This window comes from Rattus norvegicus, chromosome 4 (assembly GCF_036323735.1).
Source record: "Rattus norvegicus strain BN/NHsdMcwi chromosome 4, GRCr8, whole genome shotgun sequence".
Taxonomy (NCBI): Eukaryota; Metazoa; Chordata; class Mammalia; order Rodentia; family Muridae; genus Rattus; species Rattus norvegicus.
In genome coordinates this window covers 11,011,629-11,025,856 of record NC_086022.1, presented here as the reverse complement: position 1 = coordinate 11,025,856, position 14,228 = coordinate 11,011,629, and the positions used below count along the sequence as shown (strand labels likewise).

Here is a 14,228-nt window from a genome sequence, read left to right as displayed (position 1 = left end):
AACCTTTTCCCCAAATTATGATCAATACAACTGATGATCAATTACCATCAATACAAATTGGGGTGGGGGTGGAGACTGTATTCCAGGACCCCCCCCAGCTATTCAGTCAAGAGTAGTACTGGTGTAAGACAGGCGGAGTCTAGAAAAAGACCCATTTACAGGTTCACGGCAGAGGTGTAAAAGTGAGTCTGGGAGAGAGCAGTGTTTTCAATACATGGTGCTCAAACAACCAGACATTCAGTGATACTCACAGAGACGGTGAGAGAGACAGACACACCTCAGCTATACCTAGTTGGTACCCTATTTAAAAAGAAAATTATCAAAACCAGATCATAAATTAAATATAAAATGACAACTATGAAACTTCTAGAAGAACACATTCAAGAAAATCTTTGTGACATGAGTTGAAGAAATTTTTTTCTATATATAACTAAAAGCACAACTTATAAAAGATTTTTCAAAGGGGCTGGGGATTTAGCTCAGTGGTAGAGCGCTTGCCTAGGAAGCGCAAGGCTCTGGGTTTGGTCCCCAGCTCCGAAAAAAAAGAACCACAAAAAAAAAAAAAAAAAAAAAAAAAAAAAAAGATTTTTCAAAAGAAACCAACTTGAACTTACCAAATTAGGAACTGTGGGACAGGGAAGGTAGCTCAGTTAGCAAAATGCATACTGCACTGCTTAAGGTTTGAGTCCGACACCCAGGCTCCAGAGCTGGGGGCTGGGGGCTGGGGGCTCAGAGGTAGAACCTCGGCACCGTGAAGTAGGGACAGGATGATCCCTAGGGCTTACTGGTGAATTAGTCTAGGTAAACTGGTTGAGTTCAGTTAGAGAGACCCTGCTGCAAAGTATGAGGTTGAAGGCAATCAAGGAAGACACTGGGCATCAACTACTGACCCTGCCTGCATACCTGAACCGCGCATATACAGATACAGTAACTGCTCTATGACTTGAGTCATCCTCTTAATGAATTAAGTGAATGAAAATATAAGCTATGGACAGACCTTCAGGGAACTCTGTCAAAACACCGTGGAGTAACTGCAGAAACCAGCAAATCAAGAAGGGAGCATTGCTGGGGTGGGGTCAGGGGCAATAGAGAAGGGACTAGCATGGCATCTGTGGTCTGAGGGAAAATGTAAAGTGGGGGAGGGGAAAGAACAATGGAGGTGGAGGGAGATAAATGAAGCAGAGAGGAAGGCAAAATAACAATAAAGTCTCAAGGGGTTGGGGATTTAGCTCAGTGGTAGAGCGCTTGCAAAGGCCCTGGGTTTAGTCCCTAGCTCCGAAAAAAAGAAAAGGGGAAAAAAAAAAAAAAAAAGTAAGTCTCAAAAGGTATAAGGAAGTAAGGAATTCCACTACTAACTACCTGAAAATGCATATAGCATGGAAGTTAGTGTATAAATATACACCATATATACAATTATATATACATATATAATTTAAATTAAAAATTCCCACCTGAGCTAACACTGCTTCCCCAAAGATTTGTAGAGCATAGAACAAAACCCTAACACCCTGCACTTGAAAGTCCCTTTTAAAGTTGTCAGAGTGGAAGGTAAAAATGAAGGTGGAAGGTCTGTCCTTTTTGCTGAAGAGACCTTGTACTTCAGACAGAGTTCATAGCTCCACAATGGACCTAATCTGAAGGCCTCCTCCCTGAGGGCAACCTTTCATGATACCAGGCACCGGGCAAGTGTGCAAGAAGGGAAGGAACCAATAGTCCTACTCAGCTATGATGCCCACGAACCACAACGACCAGCACGGCACCATAACACTAAGTACGGGCACAGATGACTTGGCAGTAACCAACAGCTCTCTAACTGGACTTAAGCCATCTTGACAAGAAGGAAACCATGCGACTACTGGCTAGTGAAGTCATGGATCTTGAAGGAGAGCCCCCAACCACCATCTTGAAACCAGCATAATCCCTCAGTATATTCCTTCTTTAGGTAGGTTTTGGGGCTTGAACTCAGGTCACAAGGCTTCTGGAAAGCACCTTACACACAAAGTGGTCTGGCTGGTCTTGGTACCTTGAGCTGAAGGTGTACATATGCAGCTGGAGTCACTGAAGATAGATTTTAAAATGATATACCTATGCCAGCACCCCCATTTCAAAGGAGCCATACAGGAATTTGTGTATACTCTGGGAAAGTGCTCACGACTGTTCACATGAGCACCACTGTCACCACGGGGTCTGAGGGGGACACAGATGCCAACAGTGCAAAGTTTTTTTCCTTATTTTTTGCTACACGGCTCTGACTGTCCTTAAACTCATGCCTCCAAGTGCTTGGATTACAACTGTGTGCCACCGTGCTTGGTTTGCAGCCCCTCCTCCTCCTGCTTCGTTTAAAGATGGGGTCTCATGCTAGTCTTATCTCAAACTTGCTATGTAGTTGAGGATGACCTTGAACATCTGATTCTTCTGTCATACCTCCCAAATCCTGAATTATAGGCATGCACCAGCACATCAGATTTTGTACAATGCAGGGGTTGGAGCCCAGGGCTTCATGCTGGTAGGCAAGTACTCTACCACCTACCTCCTCAGTCCAAACTGTTTAACAGAAAGCTCACGTGAGACGCTCTCATTGGAGCTTGAGAACACTTCCACAGGAGTCGACTCACTTGTTCCTAGCAGTTAAGCAGGGATGACGTCATCCTGCATTTTCTCACACCCATATGCAAACTTTAAAAAAACCACTGTGTACCCACTACTGCCAAGCACTATGGTACCAGAGGAAAACAAGAATGAATGACTAAATTACATAAATGAAGAATTTTATTAAATGTCAGCGGTTTGGGAATTGATCCCTAAATTAGAATATTCATTTTTCTAGAATGACTTACAGATAAGCCAAGGTGGAAGTCAAGAACAGATTTTACTAAATTATAGGTAACTAAATATCTGCCAAAGAATAAATGTGCTCCAAAATGGGTTGAGTGGGCATGGAAAAGCCCCTCCTACAAAAAAGGGCAAATGAAGAGGTTGAAAAGGTAGCTCAGTGTGTAAGAATGCAAACCACCAAGTCCGACCCGCCGGGAGGAGAACTAACGCCTCCAAATGGTCCTCTGATCTCACATGTGTGCTGTGTCAAACATGTGCAGGTTTAAAAGAAAGACACCAATTAACTTAAAGAGCATAAGATTTAATATTGCTTAAAATACCCACTTGTCAGCTAAACAATCATATTAATAAGGAAATTTCTTCAAAAATTGTTAAAATATACCGTGTTTACGCCAACATTAATTCGGTTCTCAGACACTTTGGCTACCCAGTTCCGTCCCGGGGCCACACGTGAACAGTGGTCATGAAACAGCAGGCAGCTCTGACGTGTGTAGTTTGGAGACTTAGTATGAAAAATATTCTTAAATCATATGTTGAAATTAAACTTTACTGGAACAGAAGAATCCTAGTTGTATAAACTAAACTTATATGAATTAAGACCTATGGGGGGGGGGGTTGGTAGTGGTGGTGGTTGGGGAGGGGAATACCCTTATAGAAGAAGGGGTGGGAGATGGGATAGGGGACTTATGTCCGAGAAATTGGGAAAGGGAATAACATTTGAAATGTAAATAAAAATTATCTTTAAAAAAAAAAAAAAGACCCTGGGTTTAATACTAAGCATTGCAAAACAACAATAATAAAACTGTAAAATGGGGAAAAAATAAATTAAGCCCCAGACTATCTTTAGAAAGGTATAGCGCAACTGTCTTAAAACTAAAATTTCTATTCAGTCATCCACTTATCTATGCAATAGAGACCAAGAAGGAAATTGTCTAGAAATGAAGCTTATCCCCAACAGGAATGAGAAAAACACCCTGTGGGTCTCAACCTTTTGTGGGTAGGTTGCCAAACAACCCTTTTACAGGGTGCCCTAAAACCATCAAAATCAGGTATTTACATTATGATCATAACTAGCAAAGTTACAAACATGAAATAGCAACAGAAATAAGTTTGTGGCTGGGAGTCATCATAACAAAGGGACTGTATTCAAAGGTCACAGCATTAAAAGGTTGAGAACCACTGATGAGGCACACAAACGCTCAGCACACCTGCTTGGCTGACTCAGAGTGGGCCCACCTGGGCTCTGAAACTTCTCTTGTCTCTGGAGTGACAAAGAAACTACCAACCCTAAAGTAAGGAGGGATGCGGGTTGACATTAAGTTATCAGGAGCAGAAAACATCAGTCCCCAACATGGCCACCTGCTAGGATCTTTATAGCCAGAAGCCAGGCAGATGTGGCAGGTGCAAAATGAAGCTTATGCACCCTCTAGCCCTTGGTCCTGTTGTTTTTTCCTTTAAACCAAAAGCAACACTGCCTGGTCACACGAGCTGGCTAGCACAGTCCCTTCCCAGAGAGACATCCTGCATTGGCCCACAACAACTCAGTCTTTCTGATTGCCCCAACCTCTTCTTGCGGCAGACTGTTCTGAAGATGGAAAACAAATTATGATCCAGGGCCAAATCTGCCTCACAATCTGTTTATTATTTATTTTTTTCTTTTCTTTTTTCCGGAGCCGAGGACCGAACCCAGGGCCTTGCGCTTCCTAGGCAAGCGCTCTACCACTGAGCTAAATCCCCAACCCCCTGTGTTTTTTTTGTATGAGTTAAAAGTGGGTGTGCATGTTTTTCTTTCAATGGCTTCAAGAAAAAAGGATGCCAGCTTTGTGCTCGGTACATGGACAGAGAATGCCCTTGAGCATTTAACCAGCACCTATCTGAGTAAGTAACACAGCACTTTAACCCCTTCAACCGACAGTGCAGCGTGTTAAGCTGTGGAGTATTGAGACCCTCTCCTTGGGAGTTCATTTCATCAAGAGCCCATCACTCTGCTCTAACCTCAGGAAAATACGAAGGCTAGAAGCTTCCTGTTCTGAACTAATATCAGTGTAGATTAAAATTCCCAACCGGGTATGGTGGCACACACCTTTGACCCCAGGACTCCGGAGGCAGAAGCAGGCAGATCTCTCTGATTTGGAAGACACAGTGGTCTATGTAGTGAGTTCCAGGACAACTGGGGCTATATAAAGAGATATAAAATAAAAGAAGAAAGAAAGCTCCCATATCCTATAAGGAACACTTCAGAGGCTGAAGAAAATTTAGCAATTTTGAAATGTAATAACGATATTTAAAGCTCTTCGTGTTTCACATGAAGTAATACATGTGACATAAAAGTACTAAGCGGTTTGCTTCAGTTAGTTTAAGAATCCTGAAAGCACTTTATCATGTGTTGTAACACTTGTTACTTTGTAACAAACGCTTCCTACCCTAACAACCATGACCAAATTCAATTTCCATTTAGTGAACTATGTAACAATCCACTTATGGACAGTATTAGACGTTATTAACAGCTCATTGTTTTGTACCTTCAACTAAGAAAAACACTGCACAATAATGACTTCCTATACTACAACAGGTAGAGGCAGCTGGTTTTCATTTTGTGATCCAGCTGCTGTTTTTAATTTCAGTAATGCTGGTATTTATAGATGCCACTTTTTAGTATTCTGGTAGCATGTGACACTGGCAATTTTATTTAATCTTTGGAAACCTTACCATTATCAAGTACAAAGGGGACACATCCAACGAGCATCACACGAGGCCACAGAAGCAACTCACTGCTTCCTACTCGTTATGAATGACTTTCCCAAGTTCCTTTGAGGCCCTGGAGCTTGTGCCCGCCTTCTTCCCAACTTCATTTCTTACTCTTGCCTCATTATGCTTTACCACCTCCAGTTTCCTTCTGTTCTCATCATGCCAAGATCTTTCTCATCTCGCTAAACTCTCCTTGCCTCCTAGAATACTAGGGAATCTCACCTAGGAAGCTTATGCATATCTTTGCTAATCGTACCTACAGTGCACCCATTTTTGACTCAACTTTACACAACAGTGAGTAACAGGATCTTAGGCTGTGGCCTTTGGACTTCTGGACCTTCTCCAGGACTCATAAGGTGAAAACATCACCAAGTCAGCCACTGAATTATGCTCCCATTTGTATAAAAGATGCAAATGCAATGGTAGTGCCTGTGTGGGCATCCTCAGCAAGACCCAAGACAGCAGGCACAGAAACATTTTGTGACATCACCGCACTCTCTGAGGGGAAGCCATCTCCATTTGCCAACAGCCTTAAGAACACAGTGAGTGATCAAGTGTACGGGGTCTTGACCCTTGCACATCTTTTACTATTCTCCAAGAGGGCCGGCAACATGGCTCAACAGCTAAAGGTGCTTGCTGTGCAGGTCTGGGGAAAGTGGAAAGAAATAAGAGATTCCTGAAAGTTGCTCTTTGACCTTGACATAGGCACCATGGCAGGAGTGCTGCCATACACAGTAAACAAACCAAAAAACAAACAAACCGAAAAAGCCAGAAACCATTCTACAGCATGATGGAAGGTCTGAACAAGCACTGCTGCCGCACACAGAAACACGACTAACCTGGCCGGTGGGTTTTAAGACACAAAAGAAACAGATTTCAATGGATGATCAGTACAACTTTTGGAGTCTGAAGTCCACATCATAGAAAAAAGAAAAAGGAAAAAAAACCCAAAAGAAACAGATTTCAACTGGGCACAACCCCTGTTCACATAATTTCAATACTTGGAGGGAAAGGCAGGGAAGTTTACTCAAAGTTTTAGACTACCCTGCGCTAAGACCCTATTTCCCTTACTGTCTTCCCACCCTCTCCATGAGTGGGGAAAGGAGATCACCAAGTCAAGTAAAAACCGGTAGTACGGGGTTGGGGATTTAGCTCAGTGGCAGAGCGCTTGCCTAGCAAGCGCAAGGCCCTGGGCTCGATCCCCAGCTCCGGAAAAAAAGAAAAAAGAAAAAAGAAAAAAAAAAGAGCTATTCAGAGTATAAAGCGAAACAATGTGATTTAATTCAAAGGGAACAGATAACAAGGCTGTGGACTGCCTAGAGAGAACCAACTTCCATAAGCTGTCCTCAAATCCATGTACACACCTGCTTGTCTCAAATAAATATACTAATAAAAGACTGTTGGTCACTGCTTAAAACGGTTCAGTGAACACCAAAAACATGCCACCACCTCAAAGAACTATTAAAAATTCACCCATTTTCAAGCTAGGTTGTGGTAACACACACCTTTAATCCTAGCACTCAGGAGGCAGAAGCAGGTGGATCTATGTGAGTTCTAGGAGAGTCAGGGCTACACAAACAAATCCTGTCTTGAAAAACCCATAAACAAAACACCACCACCCCCTAACCCATTTTAAACTATTCATTAACTATTCGATAAATGCCATTATTTGCCTCATACTACAATGAAATCAGGAGCAGATGAAAATCATTGCTTTAAAACATCAATTATTAAGAGATTCTTTCCTGGGGGCTAGCTAGAGTAAAGAGATGGCTCAGTGGTTGAGAGCATTTGCTGCTCTGGCAGAGGACCCGGTTCATTTTCAAGCACCCATACAGTAGGTCTTAATCACCTGTAAGCACAGTTCCAGAGGAATGACCTCTTCTTGTCTTAAAGACTTGCAAAATAAATCAATCTAAATAAAAATTCTTTCAGATCTGAAATGCATACTATCAAAATCTAAGTTGCTTTATGGGCAGAAATTGACAACTTAGTCCTACATAACAAAGGGCTAAAAATAGGCAAATTTTTCTTGAAAAACAAACCAAACCAAAACCAAAACTCTCAAGTTAGAAAGCTCCTACGTCTCCACTGTTATGACCCACAGTGATGCTAGAGCGACTGTGGCCTGGTGTAAAGACACACAGATCAGCAAAGTCCAGCAGAGGGGAATCTATGCACACTTCACATTCCACTAAAGGAGCCAATGAGGAAAGGCGTTTCCTAACAGGCTGAGACAAGCTGTACCCTGAAAGTAAGAGCTGAGTGTAAAACACTCAGAAGCAGCAGCAGTAAAGCCCCACTGTTTCCCATTAGGCGGTGAGTGCCCTGGATACGACACCAAAAGCAGAAAGTGCAAAACGGAAACAAACTAGACCTCAAGCAAGGCCCTAAACTGAATCCTAAGCACCAAGCTAAAAAAATGGAAGCACAACTTCACCACCATAGATGGAAGAAACTTTATAAATCAGATATATCCTTGAAGCCTACTAGGATGGCTAAAGTCAGAGTTGGTAAAGAGGGAGACAATTCCAAGCCTAATACATTGTTATAGGAATGTAATGGGAGATGCTGTATAAAGTTTGACGATTCTTTAAAATGTCAAAACCAGGGACACCCCATGTCCCAGCAATTCCATTCCTAGGGAACACCAAGAGAAATGAAAACAAAGGAATGTCTGTGCAGGGATGTTTACAACACCATTATTTTTAACAGACAAGAAGTATAAACAATTCACATATCTAAGAGGAAAACGTAGTATAAACTCACATTAATGAACTATGAATTCAGCCACAAACAGGAACAAGGTACGCTGCCCTTACATGAAGTGTTCAGAGCAAGTAGTTCGATAAAAACAGAAGGCAGCGTCGTGGCTGCCAGCGTCTTGAGTGGTAACAACTAACCCCTATGAGCACAGGTTTTCTTCTCAGTACCCATGGGCATCAAAATTGGATCCCCAGAACACATGTCGTGGAAAGAAAGAACCAATTCCCAAAAGCTGTCCTGTGACCTCCACATGCTTGTGTACATGATCTCACTTCAGCAGCACCCGCTCTAAGACTGTAACCATACGATGAAGCGTTCCATAGGTTAAGGTTACAATAAACTCCGCTAATTCTCTTATACAGAGCAATGAATGGGACTGGTAAAGCTTCACAAAAATAGACACCCCTGAACTACTCTGCTGAGGTACGTATATAGAACACGCTACTAAGCACACATTAATTTCATACTTCATGTATGGAAGTACATGGCAAGTCATGTTTAAACCACAATTTCTTAAAAAGACACACACACATATACAGAGGTACTAAACTACTTTTGAGTGTGGTATACTCAAAACATGTGTACAGGCGTGTGTGGGCATGCAAAGAGGCCAGAAAGAAATGTTAGGTGTTCTGATTCCCTTGAGACAGGGTCTCTCACTGAAACTGAAGAACTCCATTTGCTAGGCAGGCAGGTGGCTAGCAAGCCGGGGCTCTCCAGTCTCTGTCCCCACCACCACACTGCCTTGCACAGCTTTACATGGGTTCTGGGGACTAGAACTCAGGTCTTCACAGTTAAACAGAAAGCACACTACTCACTGAGCTACCCTCTTATCCCTTACCACATTTCTCAAACAAATTATTTCATAAAAGAACAGGATGATTGAATGGGTCAGAATCCAAAGGGCTTATGTTCTACTGGGAACAATCAAGCACATGATGATACCTTTCACTGTGAAGAATCCAACAGCATCAGTCGCACTCTAACAAGGTTTACCTCATCTACTCTTCCTGAACTGCCATTTACCAAACCATTTCATTTTATAAACGTTCACATTCCTCTGATCCCATCCGTCTTAGCAATATAAGGATTACACGCAACAAATACACTTTTGGAAAGATGATCTAGTGACAAACTAGATTACCGACACCCTGGAAGATATTCCAGAGGGACTACCAGATTTTGACAATTTTGACTGGAGGAGTCCTCACTACTAAGGACTCCTCAGCTACAGTAACAACCATGTTACCATGAGGAAGCTGCTACATATGACCACCACCAAAATGAACAAAAGGACCTCCATAAAAGCCAGACTAATTACAGGTGACATTGAGGTGACATGTCTGCAAAAATCTTCCCTACTGCAAATACCAGGAAAATACCACAGAAGAGAATTTTACTGTCCCATTTTAAACCCTTTTCATAGGTTTATCAATGTTTCAAAAACAAATGAAGGGGTTGGGGATTTAGCTCAGTGGTAGAGCGCTTGCCTAGGAAGCGCAAGGCCCCGGGTTCGGTCCCCAGCTCCGAAAAAAAAGAACCAAAAAAAACAAAAAACAAAAACAAAACAAAAACAACAACAACAACAAAAAAAAAAAACAAATGAAGACTTGAAAGCCACATTTCAGTGCTTACTGAAGCAAACTTAAAAGTCTGTGGCACGTCCAGTAACAATGCCCAGCAGTATAGTCAAAGCAGAAAACCATTTACTCAAAAGAACAGTATAAAAAGGCATGGTTTTGAATCAATCTCTCTCTCTCTCTCTCTCTCTCTCTCTCTCTCTCTCTCTCTCACACACACACACACACACACACACACACACACACACACCCTAGAAACACTGACATTTCTATACTAGGGCACTGAACATATCTCTTAGGTTCTGAGAAGTGGGTAATCCTGGCAGAGCGGCTAGTGCATGCAATCATGCTGGCAAAAGACCAACCCACTCCTCTGCAAAGAATCCTGAAACTATAAAATATTTCTGTTCATAGGAAAGCAAACTAAAGTCAAAGGAAACATTAGGAGTAACGTAGTATCTTACTTTAGGCATTACCCTTGCAAACAACTATGGAGAAAACAGGCTGTGTGACACATTGGGGGCATTGAAAATAGGCCTACAATCCTGTGCTCCTCCACCAGCTAGCACCACACTTCCAACCAGCAGCCTAGAGTGAACCTTTGTGGGGAGAAGTATAGGAGTAGCCAGGCACACCTATCCCTGCTCTAGTGGGGCTTTCACAGGAAGACCAGTCTAGGCTATACAGTGAGTCCAGGACTACCTGGGTTACATAAGACCTTGCCTAAAAAATCAGGATGGGTTTCTACTGACAGAAGTTCTATAGCCAAGGAGACATAACACCAAACTTATTTAAATCCAGTGCCATTCCAAAAATTACAAGAAAATAAAATCCAGACCTGTAGAATATTCTCACGGATTGATATGCCTTGCACATTCAAGATTACCATCTTCAATTAGTTAACACTCTGTATATTTATCTAATTAGAGGGTACTCAATCAACAGCCAAGTTACATCGTGGTCTCATTCTCCGAATTGGGGGGAAATTAAGAAACAGTCAACAGTATGGTGATCCAGACAACCAGCATCGGTTACCTCAACCAGGAGCTCCATAGTGGTGTTTAGTACATGGTCTCTTAGAGACACTGAAACCGTAATTTTGTGGATGTTAACTCTAGGGTTGCAACTGTTAAAGCAGTCACCTACTCTTTCCTAAGATAAACACCTCACTTAGCACCTTTCCACTCTAGGCACCTTCAACTCTCATACTGTCTCCAATCTTCCAACTCCTTCCTAAGGGGTTTCTCCAGACCTTGAGGAAAGATAGTGAAAGGATGAGTAAGCAGGCCCAGACTGATGTTGGTCAAAGAGCACAGACCCAGACACCAGCAGTGGAAAGCCGGGTGAGAACGCAGAATGAAAAGCCTACAGGAGTCCGTTCAGGGGCAGGCTTTCTACTGGCCACCTCCTTCGGCAACCAAACTCCCCACCTCCCACTCACTTCACCACATGTCAGTTGTCCCTGTCAAGCATACATTTTTCGGAGACAGTTACGGCTTTCAAACAGCACTTAAAGATGAACATGATGTTCTCGGGTTCCGGTCAAAGACAATAAAGCCTCGCCCTGCAACGTGGTCAAGTTCATACGTCCTGTTTCACATAAGAGACTGAATACTACTGTCTCGACACCTTGTACCTTCCCCACTCCACCCAGGCCCACCTCTATTCGGCAAAAAGATGACTACTAGGAGCAGCTTCAAATGTATGTCAATCGCTTGGTGGTGGTGTTGGGAAAACAAAAGGGCTTTTGAATTACTTTAACAGCCTGGTTCAAAGAGCCTGGCCTTGTTTCTTCTCAAAGGGGGAGAAAATAGGACACCGAGAGTTCGGAGATGTCTTTCTCGCCTTCCCTGTGCTGGCCGCCAGCTGCTACCTAGCGGGCCTATGAGGGGTCCAGTCTAGGTTTCTTGGAGGCGGAAAACTTGGTGGCCAAACATCTTGGAAGTTTCTCCGTTTTCTTTTAAAAGGTTTAATTTCTTTACAGATGGAAAGGTCACAGGGAGAGGTTTCCTTTGTTGAAATGCCCGGGGCTTGTGGGATTGGGGAAACGGGTGGGGATAGACCGTGCTCAGAGAAGGCGGGACAGACACGGGGATCCGACTAGACTGCTCCGGGCCGCAGGACCGGTGCAGTGGTCCGCAGCTCCTACGCCTAGAGAAGAACTCAGTCGCCTCGGCCTGCGGCCCCGCCACCTGTCCGTCGCGCCCGGGTACAGGGGAAGGCGCCGCCGCCTCCACTCAAAATGGAGGTTATGAAACGCGCGCCGCCCGCCCGCCCGCCCGCCCGCCACATGGCCGCGCCGCCACAAACTTCGCAGGCGCGTCCACGTCCTGGGGATCAGACCCCGGCATCACCGGGGCCGCCACTCACCCACAGACCGATAGCCCAGGATGGCGATCTTCCGGGACTTGGACTGAGGCATCTTGGTAGCCTGGTCAGCCCCGGCCCAACCACATCAACCGCAGCGGCGGCGACTCCTCCGGCTCAGACTATCGGCGGCGGGTGCGCCGGGGGAACGCGGCATACAGAGCGCGGCGGCGGGCGCGGCTGCCTCTTGCTCGCTCGTTCTCTAGCTCGCTCAACCGCCCGGAACCGAACGCGCGGGCCCTCCCCCAACAACACACCCACGTGACCGCGCGCGGCCGCGTCTGCGCCGCCTCCCGCCACCGCCTCCCAGCCCGGAACGCGCGGGGGTGCGTCGGGGGAACGTTTTACTTTAAAGGGAAAAAGCGGAGACGCCCGAAGGCCCCCGGAAAAGTCACGACCAAAACTCGCTGCGTCATGACCCTCCCACCTACTTCCGCCGCTTTTTAATTACGACAGTCTTTCCCGAGCTCTGACTGGACGGCTTCCAGACTGCCGCGCGATGACGCAATGGAAACTCCATCTTCTATTGGGGATTAGGAGGGGGTGGAGCCAAGGAGAGACACTGTTCAACCGGGAGCTAAAAATACAACCTGGCTGCTTTTGCTACGCGGGGCGCCTGCGTGATCCAAAAGCGTGGCCCTACGGGCGAGTGGGCGGGCGGACAACTCCCCAGTGATTGGCTGATATGGCGTGCGGGGGCGGAACCATAGGCGAGAAGCGCGGTCATTGGTGAAGTGACGAGCCGTTGGCCGACTTGCGCCTGCCGGCCCTTAAAAGGCGTGAGGCGCGTGGCCCTAGCTGACGGGCTGTAGGTTGGCTGTCACCTCTCTTCGTTCTTGTCTATACTTTAAATTACCGTCCTGCTATGTTAGCTTTAGTCTGGGCTTAGTGTGGGTGGTGACTAAGCTTTATTCGTGGCTGAGGAACTGTGGGAAGAATGGAATCTGTGCAGAACGCAAATGTCAGAGATTCCACTAAAAGCAGCGCGAGCTGGCCAGTCCTAGTGCGGACTCGGGCAACACGCTGGGCAGCGCGCACCTCGCATAGAAAGGCGCACTCGTGGGTATCCTGCAGCCAGATCAGCGCGTCTTTTCATACATAACAGTCGAGATGTTATTTCTGGAGAAACGTGAAAGTCAGCCATTGTCAAGAACGCTGAGGAAAAGCAGGCGGCTTCGCTGTCTGGTGTGGGCGGGCCATGCCTGAAAAGGGAAGGCTGTCATATTTTCTGCAACAGGCGTACTGGCACAGAGCCCTTGTTTCCGGAGAACTAGAGGATTGGGATGTCCTCATATTGAAGAACAGGAAGAAAAACTAGTCCCTAGGTCTAGTTCATGAAAGCCCAAGCTAGGCCTGGAAATAAAGGTGCCAAGAGCGTGAACAGCACGCTTGTCCTTAATTTCTTGTCCTTCACAATAGACCTGTTTTTATAAGGTCTCATGTAGTCCAGGCTGGCCTGGAATTCTTAAGAGATCCACCTGCCTCTGCCTCCAAAGTGCTGGGATTAAATGCTGCCCTGCTACCCTTGATCTTTCAATTCTGTCTTTGCCCAAGTGCTCTGATTTCCGGCTTCCAAACCATGTTTATTCAGTGCTAGGAATTGAACCCAGGATGAACGTTAGGGAAGTACTCAGGCAACTGAGCCTTCCCCTTAGAACTATATTAAGTATTTTAAAACAGACTCAGGTAAATGTATATTCAGCAGATAAATCCACCAGTGTTCTTGAGACCAAAGCACTAAATTTCCTGGTGAATGTAACACAGGGTTACCTTAAGGGGGGTGCGGTCAACAAGTTGCATTAGGCAGTAAATGCACTTGATATGCAAGCCTCACAACCTGACTTTGATCCATGTATACCAAGGTGGAAAAAGAACTGACTCGTTCTTTGACTGCTAAATCTGTTCTATTTTATACACACATCTGCACACTAC

General features: G+C 44.9%; 1 protein-coding gene across 2 annotated transcripts in view; it reads right to left on the bottom strand.

Moving 5' to 3' along the window:
• The window catches only part of Rheb (Ras homolog, mTORC1 binding), a 41,688-nt gene extending 28,004 nt beyond the window's left edge, over positions 1-13,684 (bottom strand). The window contains exon 1 of one of the 2 annotated variants that reach the window (XM_063285650.1): positions 12,300-13,684. In XM_063285650.1, the coding sequence (XP_063141720.1) occupies positions 12,300-12,351 (52 nt within the window). In that variant the 5' untranslated portion in view covers positions 12,352-13,684. The remainder of the gene's footprint in view (positions 1-12,299) is intronic. The other variant, NM_013216.1, reaches the window with a different exon arrangement.
• Positions 13,685-14,228: the final 544 nt, after the last annotated feature.